The 18,503-nt window shown below is 33.6% G+C and overlaps 1 protein-coding gene across 5 annotated transcripts; it reads right to left on the reverse strand.

Moving 5' to 3' along the window:
- Positions 2,193-8,812, reverse strand: LOC105176843 (probable galacturonosyltransferase 15). 5 transcript variants are annotated; one of them, XM_011099772.2, is made up of 7 exons: positions 8,515-8,811; positions 8,073-8,417; positions 7,926-7,969; positions 6,362-6,550; positions 3,578-4,159; positions 3,180-3,482; positions 2,193-2,835 (listed from the first exon to the last, which is right to left on the reverse strand). In XM_011099772.2, the coding sequence occupies exons 2-7, from the start codon at positions 8,323-8,325 to the stop codon at positions 2,551-2,553; spliced, it is 1,656 nt and encodes a 551-aa protein (XP_011098074.1). In that variant the 5' UTR covers positions 8,326-8,417; positions 8,515-8,811; the 3' UTR covers positions 2,193-2,550. The 5 variants fall into 5 exon arrangements, with proteins under 5 accessions (XP_011098074.1, XP_011098075.1, XP_020554405.1 ...); XM_011099773.2 differs by having other exon boundaries at positions 8,073-8,425; XM_011099774.2 differs by having other exon boundaries at positions 2,701-2,835; positions 3,176-3,482; positions 8,515-8,812.

Below are 18,503 nucleotides of genomic sequence, written 5' to 3' on the forward strand. Positions count from 1 at the left end.
GCTCTTGGACCATGGTATTCCCTTCAATGGTGATACCATTTTAGGGCACCCTCTCACTTTCCCACCTACAATGGCACTACTGATCCTACTAAACACATCCGTAAGTTTGAGAACACAGCATTGCTGCATAGGTAAATCAATGGTATTAAATGCCGTACATTTCTTACTACACTAACTGATTCTGCTTAATAATGGCTTGACCAGCTTCCAACTGAATCAGTTACTCTTTTGCATAACTTAGTGCACTTTTCCTATATAAGTTTGCTAGCAGCAAGAAATACCGAAAATCGGCCATCAACATCTTTGGAGTCAAGCAAGAGGAAAAGAAAAATTAAGGGCTTATATCGAGCGCTTCAACAAGGCCATTATGAGGTCCTAGTTACACATCCAGAAGTCCTGACCAATGCCATCACGCAAGGACTCTGAAGCGTACCTCTCTTAAAATCCCTAGCCAAGAAGTGTGTTTCTGACTTCTACGGCCTACTAGCTCGGGCAAAAAGGTACATAAACCTAAAGGAAGCACAGCTGTTAAAGAAGGATAATCCTCACGATCAGAGAAAAGACAACGAAGGACCTTCCTCCCACAGGAGCTGGGAACCTAAAAAACGGTTTAATCCCCCAAATTTCGAAAACGAGCATTACACCCCACTCATGACCAGCTCGGCACAAATGCTCATGGCCATAGATCGGCTCCATGGCCTATGGTGGCCTAAGGGGTCTAAAGAGGGACCTAGCTTCCTAAATCTAAATATTTTTATAGGTATCATTGAGAGTATGGACATGACAGCAACAGGTGTCCTTAGCTGAGACAAGAGATAAAAAGGCTTATACAAGCCGATTACCTAAAAGACTATGTGAACACAGAAAAGAGGAGAGAGCAAAAGAAAGAACACTCCTACAATCGCAATTCTCACAAGAGCGAGGAACGAGTAGATGAGCCCTCTAGGAGGGAGAGGAAATGGAGTTATTTGCATTTTGCCCTCCAGCCTTTTTTTGTTTTTTGTTTTTTTTTGAGAAATCACCTTCCGACCTTTGTAATTTTTGCACATTACCTTTATTTTTCATTTTCAGGCCAAATTTTGTTTATTCTCCAACTGTGTAAAACACGTGCGCATAAGGCCAATTCTTTGATGGGTAAATTTGTAATTTCACCCATTTGCCCCCTTGCCCCCCTAAAGTGAGCGTGAGAAGCCCCTCCTTGCCCACAAAAACTTTCTCCTTCTCTCTTATTTTTTCAAAGCATACAATAAACTAAAAACAAGGAAATACACACCATCCCCAACAAAACTTTTCTCCTTACTTTTTTTTTTTTTTTTTTTCCCTTTTCTGTTCTTCTTTAAGCCTAATCCTCCAAAATTAGGCCTGGGATGATTTACAGTGAACGATTATATGATTCAGCCATAAAAAGAAACTGCTGCTCCCCACACCCTACACCAACACGAACAACAGCGAAAAAAGTCGAAAACTTGAGCAAAGAAAGGCAAATTTCATGAAGAAATTTTGAGCTACCCTGAATGCATCACAAAAGCTGGACGCCCACAATAGCAAGTCTCTTTCATTTAGCTTGATTTCAACCTTCTCAACCGTTGAAATAAGATAGTGGGGCAACAAAATTTGGGATTGGATGATATGCAGCTAACTTGGGGTGGAAAGGGGGTGAAAGTACAAATTTACCCATCAAATAATTGGCCTCACACACGTGTGTTTCACGCAATCGGAAAATACACAAAATTTGGCTAAAATTGAAAAATAAAGGTACTGTGCAAAAAAATTGCAAAGGTTGGGAGGTGATTTGTCAAATAACAAATTGGTGGGCAAAGCGCAAATAACCCCATATGTTGTGCAGTGTCTGCATTTTTAACACCTAAAACTTATTTAGAGGAAAGTGTAATTTTGCATTTTCAGATAAAATTTAAGTATAATTAGCCATTTTTTTGTACCGAAACCACTGAGAAATTTGTAAAGTTAGTCCAGAATTGCTTTTCCGTAAAAGCTCCTCTTGCACTAACTTTGCAAATTTCTTAACAAAAACCGTAAATCATGGGACCAAGAAAGCAAAACCCCCTTCTTTGTGGACCAAAAATGCAATTTAAACCTATTTCCTAAAACCAAATAGACCAAAACCTCTTGTCATCTCAATCAAAAATTTAAAACAAGCAAAGGTCTCATCTCTTTTCTTTTCTATGGTCCTCTCAAACAGAAAGGATGTGACTGTGCACAACCAAACCAACAACTTTTAGTATGAGAAGAATGGCAACAGGATATTATCTACTGTATTTAGGAACGTAACCATATTCATATAACTATCAGAAATCACAATATAAATTTACATTTACATATCCTTTTTATCCCTATTACAGATCAGATACGATAGACTGTGTAAATGAATTTCGGCTATCTTCTTCTGCATGCTATTATCGGCTAAGGACGCATGGCTTGAGAAGAGACTGAAGGCTAAAACCTTCTTCCCTCTGTCTCAAATGATACGGCCACCTTAAAGCCGAAATAAGTAAACTCAACGGTGAGATTCAAGATATTATGTCTATCCTCTCATGCTGTTATTCCACATCTAGTAACGTATTCATTTGACGCATTTACATGTCTATACCACAGGCCTTTTACCTCAGGGGACCCAATTTCGAGCCATGGCTTTGCAGGCCCGCTAAAATGTATAACAGCTGCTGCTTCCAACTTATGTCTGTCGACCTCTGGATACTGATGCCCCATACCAGCTACGTGCCATGAAGGATCAATATGGTGCACATGACCTTCAAATGCGACTAAGGCAGGTGGAAGAGCTCCAGGATGCCACAGTGCGAAACCAGAATCAAGGCTCTGCAGAACATACGAAAACAATGATATAGCAGGATCAGCAAGGGATAATTATAAAGAATGTACCAAATGTTGGAGTATTTATTGAAAAATCATTTGATTTTAGAAAATTACTTGATAACCCTTGCAGTTGTGTTTTATGTCACTGAATCGTGCCACGAGGAATCAGTAATGTGAAACATAACTTAACGTGCTATACATGACTGTAGGGGGTCTAGTGTAATTTTTCAAAACCAATCAGGATTTTGTCATATGCCTATACCTTTAATTGTAATTAACTCAGTCGGTAAACAAAAAACATGATCAGCAAAGAATAGCATGCAGAATCAGACATTTAACATACTGACAAGTTTAAGCCAATCGTGATATACTGCAGTGATGTTGGTCTTCCTCCATCTTCTCAGGTCAAACACATTCATCCCATAAAGCCACCCACAACGATCTTGATCCAAATTAGACGATATGATTGTATGGGTGAAATCGAAATAGTCCTTGTACTTCCTTCCTGGACAACAGTCACGTCCGCACCATGAGTCAGCAACTGCACCCACAACTTTCTGATACAGATCCATGTCCCACAGAAATGATAAGTCACGTTGTACCACTACATCATCGTCCAAGAACACAACTCTGTTCAGATCCGGAAACAGCTGTGAGATTCACAAGAATCAGAAAATGGATCAATCTTAATGAGATATATTCATCCACATGACCATTCCACTTTATGCTTAAGTCAAGAAATTACCTCAGGGAGATAAACGCGTAGGTGATTCAAAAGGGAGATACAACTGGGATTTAGGACATTCAGTTTGTGATAATTTTCCTCCATATATTCCAAGTCTTCCTCCTTCAGTTTTTTGTACTCGTGGTTCCGGATTTGGTGATGAATTTCTAACATTTCCTTTACTCCAACATTTACTTCATGAGACCAATCATATTGATGCAAGCCCTTGATTTCGATAACTGCAGAATCAATTTTGTTGACTGCAAACCATGCATGCATCGAAGTGTACGACTTCTTGTCAGTGACTACATGGAATACCAATTTTTCGGGATTGATTGAGGTCTTGATGGCAGAGGAGATAACAACAGAGGCAGCAAGGACATTGTCAGTTAAAAGAACAACATGATGAAAAGATGGGTCGGTAAGACGGTAAACATATTGAGGTAGAGGTATGCGGGAACGCGCCACAGCATTTACAGCATACTCTTCAGCCAACTTAAGAGAAAGACAATGTAGGCTCTTGGGTACACCATGAGCAGCTAAATGCCAGTAAACAGACTCATGCCCTTTAGCTGTTTTCACAATGTGTTCCATATTCTGGATCTGCATATTGAGTAAAGAAGTTTTGCATGAGTCGATTTGATCAGACATGTCATAATCGTCCTGCCACAATCACATAACAGAAGGAATCCTGCAAGCAAAGAAATAATAGATTTCGAGTGCCTATCTGAGGACACAACAAACAAATGAGATAATTATTCTCGGAACCAGAAGTTCATGAGAGCCCCCAAGGTTATGATGAGGTTAAAACTAACCATTAGGTTCGTGAAACCCATTGGAGCATGGTTATGTAAGGTTCAAAATACATCTAACCATTAGGTTTGTGAAACCCATTGGAGCAGCTGATGTTGCTGCGTGATAGGTTTAATTCATACGTGATCTCGATATTATGTCCGGCAGGCAAATTATGTCTCCTGGATCCTACAACATATGAAAATATATATATTTTTCAAATGTCTCTCATTACCTTAGTTTTCTCCCAAGTCCTACAGATCCTTGAATATTATATACCAAACTTTCCAAGTTAGATCCTTGAATAATCCTATGGAGTTTTTGATGTCCATGTACCAGAAGCTGGACACAAGAATCTAACCTCTTTGTCCTACAGTGTTTCCTGCCCTTGTATCCATTTACAAGAGCTCCTTCCTAATACCATCTACCATTTATTGAATTAAAAAAGTGGGGATTGCTACCCGTGAGATCCCACACATACAGCACTAAATGCTTAATTAGCATGAATAGAAATTCCTAAAGCGTTTTAGCTGAATAAAATCCATTGTGTCTCTTTCATCAGTACAAAACAATATTCTGCCAGTGCCATGTTGGTAAAAATTTGAAGAGCGCAAAATGTGAATTTGTAAGGTTGGCTATGTTGAGAATAGCATACCACAGAAAGTCACTACAAAAAAGAATATTAATGACAAAGAATTAAGTAATGATATAAAAATATCACTCTTATATGTATCAAGTAACAACAAATTTTATTTTGTCACCATAATGATTTAATAGTAATAATATTTGGGAAAAAGTATCACTAGCAATAACTAGTGATAAAAAAATTATGCATAAAATTGTTATTATAAACAATTATCAACACATAAACAATGATAATGGAGAACTAACAAATATAATTATCATCATGTTTGTATTGGCACTAAGCTATCACTATAAACGTGTCATTGATAGTGTATAATGGTAATCTTTTACACAACACTTATCACTAATAATATAGATCTTTAAAGCAGTAAGTAAAGAAAAATATGGGCAAAAAGCCATCGGAAACAACTTCAAGCTTCATTCTTAGCCGGGAAGACGATGCCAAAGTTTTCATGCACAAATTATGAAGGCTAAACTCTTCCAGACTGAGAGCCGTTAAACCACAACTTATGCTGCCAACCCACAATAAATGAAACTGGTGTTACTAATTAAGCATAATTTTCCATTGAACAAACACATTCCATAACCACCTTTCTCGCGTTACATGTTCTCAATAAATTTTATGCGCCAGAACGAATAAGGAAATGATATTGCTAGAATTGTTTTCCACCTCCTTTCACACGTCTTTTTTGCTTTCATTTTCCTTCCCATATTTTTCTATTAGGCAATATCAATTTCAGTTTTCTAAAACTCCATAGAGTTTGGAAGAGTTTCCTAACAAGTTACATTGAAAAACACTCACATAAACTTGGTGTTTCACCAAATAGTAAAAATTGGTAAAAATTGTAAGCAACCCTAGTAATATTGCAACTATGTAGATTACCCTCTTATAAAAAAAATAGCAATCTAATCACCTATACTTTTTAAAATGCAGCAATTTACTCCATATGTTTTTAAAAATAGAGAGGTAAATTATTCATTTTCAAAAAACACATAAGTATAAATTGTTATTTTATTTTCATATAAAAAATAATTTACTAGTATCATATTCAATAAATTTCACTGCATCCAGTGAAAACTATAACTCGTCTCTACTGCAAGTCCCACTAATAATGTGGTTTAGAACACGAGTCCAAGAAAGAATTTCCAGAATAGGATAAGCAGCTACAGCCTACAAATAAGGAGCGAATTCTTATAGGATCTATTCAAGATTCAAGAAAAGTAGTGTGAACCCAGAACTCATCTATAATTATCTGACAGCGACTGCTAGGAATAATGGAAGCAGACATTAGCAAATGCAAACAAGAAAGGGTATAGGTCTAGGACGAGAGGGGAGTAATAAATGGCAGTGAAAGTTACCAAACTTACCATGGTTTTGGCCTTGATAGCGAAGGCTTTAATGCCTTGTTTGTTAGAATTCGTCGTGTCACTCACAAGATCCTTGAATGAAATTGGTCCTCCAGTTGAACCCTCTGATGTTTGAATTCCAACTTCACCCCTATCCTCATTGCTACCAGTGGCTACCTCCAGCAACGCCCTTGTCAGCTCTTCTCTGAGCTTTTTTAGCAGTATGTAGGGTAAAACAATTATCAGCACAGTGGTAAAGACAAAACTGCAATAATATCATTGGATTTATGAAAGCCATTTGTATGTAAAGCTCACAATATATAGAAAAACAAAATAATTTTTTGATTATTCATGTATATTAATATCTGTACTAACAAAGGAAAAACTCCATTTTTATTCACAAACATCGATTACTTACACTGTCAAATCAATTTTTTAAATTACAAAATAATTTTTTATGTATTTTTCAACCATCCCAACTCAATTTTTTGTTCTATCTATGTATTGATACTATCTACTTATACTATTATATATATAAATAAGAAAAAAAAATTTCACTCACAAACAACACGATACCAAATTTTTGGTATCACAAGTATTCCTAAGTTAATTTTCTTTTATTTAGTTATTTATTTATTTCTTTTATAATGTGATATATTGGTTTATATATTTTATTCATAGGTATAATATATTTTAAAGGGGAAAAAATTATTTATTATATGCACATGACGGTTGGTTATATATAATACAAATACAATACAAATTTTTACTAACAAAGGCTTACAATCGAGTAAAATGATATATATTCAGATAAATTTCGCAGAGGGTATCATTCTAATTCTTTTTGGTTAGAAGCAATAATTTCATGCGCTCGTAATAAATTATAGAAATTTTATAAGAGTTAATGAAACCCAAGTTGTTATATCAAGAAAAGATAAATATTTTACTACAATTTTAATTAATGTAAATAAATTTGTCAATTATCAAATATAGCAATTTAAGAGAACCTAATGGATTTCATTTTCTACTGACATTTATGTAAAGAAAATAATGGGATCAAGTCATGTAAAGTACATGCATGCCATTGAGCAAATACAATAATTTAAGAACAAGTGGTCCTAGTAAAATTAGAGGGCAGTTCAACTAGTGAAAGCTGAATACCGACAGCCCACCAAAGGCACTTATCCACACGTCCACACAGGCTCTATTTATATCAAGTGTGCTGGCTCCAGGATGAATTTTGTACCCAGAAATAATTCTTAGTCAATCATAAATTGTGATGCTCCTAAGGAGTTTTTCTCAATCAGATCAGATAGCTTCAACCAGTATAAGTGGGTACCAGAAATTTATTCTTGGTAATGATGACAAGAAGTTAAAATCATTATCTTTGTATTCAATTTGAATTTTCTCAACAGAAAAAAACTATTTCCGTGAATTTTAAGAAATGAATAAAATTTAATTATTAAATAAAAATAAATTTTAAAAGTATTAAATATAATTTTTTAAATTATAACAAATTTAAGTATAATTATACTAACCTTTAAGAAAGAAAAATGTAATTATGGCAATCGAAAATGACACTCACCTGGGCTGAGTCGCTCCCGCCCAAGAACCTCCACGTCAGGCACCCTGCATCTCGTGTAAGCATACTCTTTTACACTTTTACCCATAAACTATTCAGATATTACAGCACCACACCAAAATAGGAAGTAAAAAAACAAAATAAAATTACCAATAGAGGAAGAGCAAAGAGCGCCGTATTCCAAGACAAGAAATGCAGTTCTAACGAAAATAAAGGGCAAAACGAACCCAAGCAGCAGCACTGCCGGCAACATCGCCGTCCGGTTAGTCAACCGCCGCCCAACAGAATGCTTCCCCTTCATTTTCGGCAAAAAAAGTCCCCCTCCGCCGCCCGCGGCGGGGATCGCGGCACTGCTTACGGCCAGTACTCTCTTAATACCAGTCGTCGATATATACAACTTCATATTCGGAGCTCCGGCATCCGCTTCTTCTTAGAAAATACGTCATCGCATAATCAAACTCAGCTCCAGATCCGCTTGCTTGATAATTACCCCCCCTGAACACCTTAACGCAGATCAATATCGCAGAAAAATGTAACTCGATTTGCAGAAAGCATTGGATTAGTAGGAAAATTAACTCAGAGAATAAATTACCTGAGCTATAGTTCAGTAGTTTCCTCTTTCACCATCGAACTCTCTCTCTCTCTCCCTCTATATATTCAAGAGTTTGCTGTAATGCTACAGATGCTGCGATTTGTCAAAAGGAGAATAAGATCACGCACTATTCAACGTCACTTCAGAAGCATAAACTGACGCCCTCAATGTCATATATTTTAGAGAGAGAAGGTGAGGAGAGGAGAGTGGGGGATCCAAAAGCCAAAACGAATGCCGCGTTAAATGCCACGGGACTTGTATAGATTGCTTAGCTCCTCCCCCGGCTTAATTGGCATCAACCTGTCGCTTATTTCCTATAGTTATATACATATGGCATCAACCTGTCGCTGATGGTTACTCTAATCCCTCACACTTAATGAATAGTATAGATGAACAAATCACTTTTAATTAAATAGTTAAGGATTTCAATTTTTTTATTAAATGAAAACTGTGTTAGTGAGTAATTTAGAACTACTTATATAAATGATTTATAATTCTGGCAGCGCATCTGAATTTGTATTGTAATTAATTAGAATCAGAAATCATCCGAATACTGTTTAAATAATAAAAGAAATAAAGAACATTACATTTTTCTTCCATGAGATTTGGTGTATGGGTGAGCACAAATTTTTTATCGTGTTTAACAGTCCAAACACAAAAAAATTATCACAAATAAAAAAAATATATATAAAGACCCCTCTTGTGATATTAAAATGTTAAAAAGAAAACTTAAAATAAAACACCTCTTGTAATATGAAAAAAATTTAAAAAAATCACGTGATACCAAAGTTGGTGGTACACACGTGCTGACCGCAAATATGGGTCTAAAAGTTATATTTTTTTTACAATTTTACCCTTATCTCTCCTATAATATAATACTATATATAATTTAATAAATCTTAAAATAATAGATAAATATTTTATTAATAATAAAATATATTTTATATGTATATTATATTAATATTTTTAATATAATAATTTTTAATTATATAATTAAATTAATTAAATTTTTTTTTTTAATTTGCAGCCGTCGCTGCTGCTGAGGAGGCATTGCCCTTCTCACCCGTAGCCAACGGTGGTCGCCCAACAGAGAGGGAGATGGCAGTAAGGGCGATCACTATCGCCCATCAGATCTAGGTGACAGACGCCCTCCGCTTCTGGGCGATGCTGTCACTCAAACGGGATGCAGCAGCAAATCCTTTGCCCCCTTTGTGGGGGCGGCAAGGGGGAGCAGGATAGGCGGGTAGGGTGGCGTGGCGGTGGGGTGATTATTATATTTTAAAGATAATATTTTTATTTTTATAAATTATAATAATACAGAAAATATAATTATATCTAACATGTCATCTAACTCATTTTAAAAGCCAAGTAGGACTAAAATCCTCCAAAAAGAAAAAAATTAAAAATTGACATGTCATATCATTTTTGGGTCAAAAATTAAAATTTTGAGCCACCAAGTACTAAATTGTCATCAATTAAAGTTAATGAATAAAAAATATATATAATTATCAGATTAAAATTAATAGTGAACATAATTAACAGACAAAAAAGTATTTTTTTTTCCATATCAAGATTTTAATTTCATATATCATAGGTATATTTTAATTAAAATTTATATAATATTATATATATATATATAAAATTTTCTCATATGTATGAAGGGGTATTTTAGTCATTGCCCCTAAAATATAGGCCTAGGTTGACCAGGGGGCAATGTGAGTCATTGTTCATAATATAAGAGTAATGTTTTATATTTAATTTTATAGGGGGCTTTTTTATATTTTTTCATGTCACAGGAGACCAAAATAAATATAACCCCAAACAAAAATATATATTTTGATAGGTAAACGTGGGTACAATCTCTAGCTAATCTTTTGATTCTTCTCTTGAAGGATGTATTTCGCAATTTCAAAGGTAAAATCTTCTTGTAAATCTTCCTTTGACTTGGTTTGAATTTCTATAACACAAAATGGGAAGCAAGAATTGTCTATACTCAGTGAGATAATACTTGGTTACAAGGATAGCAAAATGTAGATATAGAGTAGGGATTTCACAAATAAAACTTCCTGATATTATAAGCGTTCCACGGTCGAGAAAGCCTTATAGAGATCCTCTGCTTGCTCTTTCTCATTAATTAAACATCCTCCAGGTTCATGTACTTTCCTGCATGTCTATGAAGTCAATGGTTAGTTTCTTAGCTAGAGACTCAAAAAGAGGGCCTCCACCGAGTCCATGGGTGAATGCACTAACCAGCACCTCCTCGTGAGTTTTTGGAACCTCAAGGATGGTTATGTTGAAGCGCTACACGTAGGCTCTTAGAGTCTCATTCTCTTCCTACTTGACGCAAAAAGTCTGATAGTCGATTTTTGGTACTTCTTGCTGCTAGCAAATTGGTGCTGGAATAGGGTGCTAAATTCTACAAAAGATTTAAGTGACCTAGCGGAAAGCTAGTCAAACCATTGTTGGGCAGAATTCGTTAGCGTAGTAGGGAAGACACGACGCATAATGCCATCAGTATACTTGTGCAACGAGGCTGCATTTTTGAACTTTTAGATATGTTCGACTGGATCAATGGTACCATCGTAAGCAGATAAGTATGAAGGTGATCGAGAATGAGCAGGGAGTTCCCTCGCCATGATGTGTTCACTGAAATGGACTTCTCGCTCAACAGGCAAGATTTTTTTTGTCACTTTCTGGTTGCCAGATGCCAGGGGGCTCATTTGCCATCAATCTAAAATGTGTTGGCAAGTTATATGACATGTCAGTCCAGCTATATGATGATGTGTCTAACTAAAATATTATTGTTTATTCAGCCTATCAATCTAATAAAGTAACAGATAAGTCTATAAACCTTGCCCCGCTGACTAATAAACTAATCGTTAGAGCACAGGCATGTGAACTTGGTCATCATCTTACATCGGAAAATGTGAAAGAAGTGCCATCATTGTGATGCTTTGCAGTGTCTTCGTGAGAAGATGATGTAAGCATCAAGACAAAATGGATAAAAGGGCAAACAATAATGCCCAAGTATGATTGAGAATTTGAGTGAAGGGATGAATATATCCCCATACCCATGTTTGCCAAATTCTCAATTACCAAAATGCTCTCACCATATAATCTTTTTAGTTAAGACAATTCAAAAAAAATCTAATAAAAGTATGTCGTGGATTTGAATTTTTGCAACAAAGCGTTTGGTCAGGTCATAAATATATTTTCTGACTTATATGTATTGATTCTTACACGCGGGTTAATATTATTTTTGGTCTTTTAATTATTTAAATTTGATCCCTCGTATTTAAATCTTATTAAATTTAGTCCCTGATATTCAGAATTTCATAAATTTTAGTTCTCATTGTTAAACATCTGTTAAGACTACCGAAATTGTCAAAACAAAACACAAAATGTATAAATTGCTCATGAGAGTTCGAACTCAGACATGTTCCCTAAACAATTGGTGGATTCAACAATTAACCATACATATTTTATTTTTTTAATTAAAATATAACATCTATACTTATATGAACAATGAAATTTAAAAAGAAAAAACATCTTAAAATCATGTTGAAAACTCTCAATACCAACCAAATTCAACTTAATAACCATCTCAAATTCCTATACAATTCCTACGTGTCCGATAACAAAGAATTAAAATACAACCAATTAAAATAACACAAATATCATATAATGCCATAAACACGATGCAAAAATGCATAAAAAAGGACATAAATGTCAATAATTAAATACATAAAAGTAATGTCATCAAATACATAAAGTTTCTACTCCAGCTATTATGAAGGGAGACATGAATTTCATCATTCTGCCAAATCTAGCTGCAAAGTTAATCAACAATATATATATATATATATATATGTATATATTTATAGTAATTCTGTTAGTTTTAACGAATACTTAGCTATGAGGACTAAATTGATCAAATCTTGAAAGATGGGGGACTAAGTCTGATAAGGAATAAATATAAGAGATTAAATTCGAACAAGTGGCATAATTAAGGGACCAGAAGTGATATTAACCCATTCTTACACGATTAAACCTTAGTTTATTGTGATTGTCAATCAATAATTATATATGTTGATTTTCATGTAATTAGGCGTTATTGTTTTGTGTTTGTCCATCAGCTATAGAGATGGTAACAATTGCATACACTTTAAAAAATAAGAATTATTGGCTATAATTTTAACAGTTATGGACTAAAAACTGTGGTAAATACTTTTTATTGACCATCGTTTAATAAAATCGATGCAAAAATATACATTTTTTTACTAATAAAAAGTTATTAGCCATGACAAATGTTTTAGCCACCCTCGCAGATACCACGGCCAACAACCATTGCATGACCATAGTTAATGACTATTTACTATGGTTATTTTGTTTTTATTGCCATAATTGAAAGTTGCATTTTTTGTAGTGATAGATGCACGTGGAATCATTTTAAGCGAGCTTATGAAGTGTTGCCCTTTCTTTCCCATTACGTAATATATATCTATACTATATAAAAAGAAAAGGTCTTTTTCTTTAATAAATGACGGTTATGACACTACAATACCAATTTTAGTATTATGTCAATAATGCCCCTAAGTTCATTTTCTTTTCTTTATTGCTTTTTTTTTTCTTTTTTAGAAATATGATGTGTTAGTTTATATATACATAATTATCATAATATATTTTAAAACTAAAAATATTATTTACTATATGCATGCAGGGACGGCATGCCATGACGGCTAGTATAAAAAAAAAAAGTCATTCCACACTAAAAAATGATGGTTAATGAGACAACTGCATCAATTTTTTGTGAAGTCAAAAATGCCCTTCATGACAAAATAGCTAAGTTATTCAACTTTTAAAAAATTTACATTAATTGATAAATTATTATTTTTTTATTAATATAATATACTAATTTATATATTTTACTTTTATTTATAATTTATTTTAAAAAAATATTTATTATATGCACATAACAACGACTTACCACCTCAAAAAAAATCAATTCACATTATTAGGACTTGATGCTAAAAATAATTATTAAAGATTCCATTTTTTAGAAGAAAAAATAGAAAGTGTGCCCACCACCAAAAATAAATAAATATATATATATATATATATATATATAAATGTAGTGTGGGGATTAAATTTTGACAAATTTTGGTAAAGAAAAAGCCATGTTTGCAAATTTCTTGATGCCCATCATGCCTACCTTAATTTTAGCTTTCAACATGCCCATTTGGGCCCACCACATTGATGCTCTACAATACTAGGTAGGTGGTTACATTGTTGTTTGCAATGGTGAATGATGCAAGGATAATGGATTATCGATTTTGATTAACGGATGAATTTATTTTTAATGAAAATAAATTTTAAAAATACTAGATGTAATTTTTTAAATTACAGAAAGTCTACGTATAAGAGAGTATAATTATATCTTTTTTTAGAAAAACTTTTTACTAGACAGATTTCTTTAAATGACCCTCTCGTTTTCCTTCTTTCTTTTTCTTTTTTTGAGGAATTAAATTCTTATTTCTTTTGCGTTCCTACCTTTTATGAGTGTCGTTAACAGAGACACACTCGATGAATATGTGCTTAAATATATTTTATATGAAATTTAAAATATTTATGTATTTTTATATTTTATTACTAAATTATTTTTTTGATTAATTACAATAAAGATATTGTGGAAGAAGTGTGAATAATAAAATTGGATAGCAGAAAGAGAAATTATATGTTTGGAAGAATAGGTAAAGAGAAAAAAAAATAACAAAAAACTCCAATGTAAATATTTTTTACGTCGGATTTATTTAATCAATATATTAAATGTCAGAAAATTACAGTCTATCTATCTGTGATAGGGAAATAACCCTCTTATTTGAACAAAAACACAAATATATTTTCCTCAATTTCTTAAAAATGTGCAAAGTGCCTCTTCACACACACGTGGTGTGCATCACGCGCTTTGGATGCGATTTTACTTTATTTGTAACTATAAAATGATTATAAAAACTACAAAAAAATGGGGGAAATCGCCAATCTAAAACGGGGAAGGGGAAGGAGGAGGTGGAGAAACAGGCGGAGGGGGGTTGGAGGAAGATGACAGTTTTTTTTTTATATATAATTATTTGTATTTTGTTAATATTTTTATAAAATTTATATATAGATTATATATGTGAAAATAAATTTTCCAACAATTGCATTAGAAAAATAAGGTGTCGCTGATAGTTTTAAGTAACATTTGATTTGAACCGTATATTATTAAAGATAAAATATGAACAATCAAACTTTTATATTAAATAAAATTCAACAATTGTGAAATAAAAATAAAAAGAAAAAAAAAATTCGAGCGTCCACAACACCACTCACGTGAAGAGGGATACTGTATACTTTTTTAAAACGTTGAGAGAGGCAAAGTGATGTTTTATTTTGTACAAGAAAACTATTTACCTATTTTTCGTATCACAGATATATAAAATTTACCCTATTAAATGTATATGAAATGTGGTTAGAACCCCTCGCCTCATAGCAATATACCCTTCTGTACTTTTTAAAGTGAAGCAATTTACCTCTCTGTATAAAGAGATAAATTGCTCTATTTTAAAACTCATAGGGGGATAAATTATTGTATTTTAAAAAAAACAGGGAGGTAAATCGCTATTTATTTTTTTATAAGAGGATAATTTGCTCATTTACGATGTCACAAGGGGGTTGCTTGCATTTTTTCCCTTTGAAATGTACTATTTTTTACACCTATTAAATTAATTTTCCATCAATAATTCTTTATTTATTCATATTCAAGTTTAGTTCATTTTTTCACTTTTGAATTAGTTATTCAATTTATCTTTAATTTTAATTTTAAATAAATTATAATAATAAAAATCTAAATTATGCAAATGCATCGAGTATGATCTGATTACTTGTAGTATTTATATATTAAGCCTTAACCCTTAGAGCAACTAACTTTGGTTGTCGTAATATTGATAAATAATAATAACTCATATAAAAGTGAGACAGTTAATCACATAAAGTGAGTCAAATACCCACACGCGTCCAATAGAACTCAAAATCATGACGCAAATTTGTTTCCAATTTTAACCTTAATCAACAAGACTCAGAAGCCACTGAAAATGAAGCAAATTGATCTTTGTTCATTATATTGTTTTGTGTAATTACGAATATCTTTACATTCCAGTCAAAGTTTAGGTCATTACATTCCTGACTGAGTGAGCTTCATTTTATTTGTTTAGCTGCTCTCGGTGACTGGCAATTCTCGAGTTCTTTTAATTTAGGGATAATTACAACCCCTCCCCTCATGTTTGTGGTGTACTTACACGTAAATCTTTTATTATTGGAGAAAGTACATCTAGAAGTTTGTTTTCTTCTAGCAAAAAGTCCCTCCGTTAGTTAAACTTCACTGAATTTGTTGATATTAACAAAAAAATCAGAAACAATCTATATTCACCTACGATTGACTTATTACTGATTTATAACATGTCAAATAAATTTTTCAGTGAATTTTGACTAACGGGGGACTTATTTGTTACAACGGAAGCAAACTTAAGGAGTGCTAGATATAATTTTTCAAATTACTGGGAGTTTAATCTATTAATATTCTTTCATACTGATATTGAACTCTCTAATATCTAATACTTTTGATATTGTCCACATACGGAGAAGTGCTGAATTATGCTGCGAAAAACTTACTACAGCAAGCATGTGGAGTACATGGTTTAAAGTCGCGGTATAGACGATAATGTTAGTACGTATTGTATCGCATCGGTTGCGATGTCGATCGGACGATACGAAACAAAATATTATACAATACTCGAAAATTTTTCAAAAAATAGTAAAATTATAAAAAAAAGTATAAGTATTACAAATTACTATATAATATTACAAATCAAAATTTTTATTACATTGATAAATTAATTATAGAAGCACTTATATAAGAAATTAATACATAAGAATAAAATATATATCATTATAACATCGGATATTATCCGCGATACCAAATAATTTTGATAATCATGGAGAAAGGTGCTCTGGAAATAGACAAGCAATGCAATTTTATTATACTCGGTTGATAGAACATGAAGAAAGTGCACTAGATCAGAACTGAAAGAATTACAGATGTGCAGAATACAGCATAGTTCCTATATACCTGCCTTATTATTTTGTAGGGCCCTACTTGTCAAAATATCAGTTGGATAGTGAGGTAGAGCACTTCAGATTTCAGACATTAAGGTTGTCTTCTGCTTCAGGACATGTAGGATAAATATGAATGTGATTTACAATGGACATAATTGTAAATTGAAGACTGAAAATGGTCCAGTTCTGTTCGATGACTTGAACGTAGCCGTTTTTCGCTTCAATGTCAGATAAAGGCCAATTGGTGAATGCCGGAAAAAAGGAAAAAGAACCGTCTGAGAAGCGGAAGTATCCCTTCGGTGTTTTGTGCTCCAAGTTTTGTTTTATCCTTCTGTTTTGCTTAAGCACTTGCGGTGTATTTACATGTGCATCGACATGCTACCGTCTTAGAAAAATAAACACCAATTGCGACATAAAGTAAACTCAAAAGATAATGGAACTGTAGGGCTCATGTTAAGTTGGAGACTTACTGTCAATCTAGCAAACATTATTCATGCAGTAACCCTGAAGCTCAGACAGCAGTAAAATGAGAAGCCTCAGATGGCTGTTTGATCTACATCGATTTCGATTTCTTTAACATGTTTTATCAATTTTAGTTTCATATTCAAGATTCATTGTGATTCTGACTTCTACCTTTATATGTTTGTAGTTTTTCTTTATAGTTACTGTGCCATGAACTATTTTCTGCTTGCATGATTTTTTTTGTTAAGTTCACCAGCATTAAATGTCCGATTATATGAGCAATGAAACAGTAACTTCATCCATTGGATCAAAATTCCCCTGAAATTGGATCTTGAGTTGACCTGAAACTATCGGCTAAACTAATGACACAGTTGTTTCCAGTTTCCTTCCCCCTGTGATTTTGCAAATTCGATGTTTTGTTCCGTCAAGAGGTTTAACAAATGAATATCTGTGCTGTTTCTCTTTCTTCTTCCTCTGTTCTGCAGTTTAAGTTAGATGTTTTTTGCCTGTTAGATTTTTAGCAGCTCGTTTTGGAAGCAGGTGACATCTGCTGCCTGACATGTATCGGGCAAAGTTAAAATGTGGAAACAGTTATGATGCAAATGAGATGGTGGTCCAATGTTTACGGCCCTGTTAGTGATGTTAACGGTTGTGATACTGACATAGATGATGTGTTCTTCTTAAGCATTGGAGAAAATCTGGCATGTGATCTGAGCATCAGCATAACATGTTAGCGGTAATGGATATAAAAAGTGATAACCGCTGTGGGATTAGGCGTTTACAGCACTTTGCTTTTATTTTGAGCTACTTTAGAGAAACAAGCTTCATGCTTGAAATCACTATACCGTCTGAGGACGTTTCGACATGTTTGTGATGTTATTCAAATGCAAAAAGTATATGCAAATGTCTTCCGAGAAAAACAGTAGTTTGAATGTATATTCTTTCTTTCTTAATTGACTAACAGAGATGTGGTCTTGAGTATATTCTTCGTCCAGGTCCATTGAACTAGACTAGAAATTCAAAATTTGTATGACAAACCCCTCGTCGTTAAGTACCACATAGTTAAGAAAACCTGCCTGATTCCAACGTAAATTGATGTTTTGGGTTGAGTCCTATACAAAGACGTTTGAAGGTATGGTGGCATTGCAAGTTTATGCTATGGTCTTGCTCGGACATCCAATCGAAGTTAAGTCTCTTACTTTCAGATTTCGTGCATATCTACAAAGTCAGACTGTCTTGTTTTCTCAATGTTGCATGGACAGATCTCGTGACATCCATCATGGAGCGTTGCCTAGTCCATACACAAATGCACCAAAGGAATATCTTCTGCACACCTAATTTAATGGCAGAGTGCATTTTCTTGGAAGTGATAAGAC

This window comes from Sesamum indicum, linkage group LG14 (genome assembly GCF_000512975.1).
Source record: "Sesamum indicum cultivar Zhongzhi No. 13 linkage group LG14, S_indicum_v1.0, whole genome shotgun sequence".
Taxonomy (NCBI): domain Eukaryota; kingdom Viridiplantae; phylum Streptophyta; class Magnoliopsida; order Lamiales; family Pedaliaceae; genus Sesamum; species Sesamum indicum.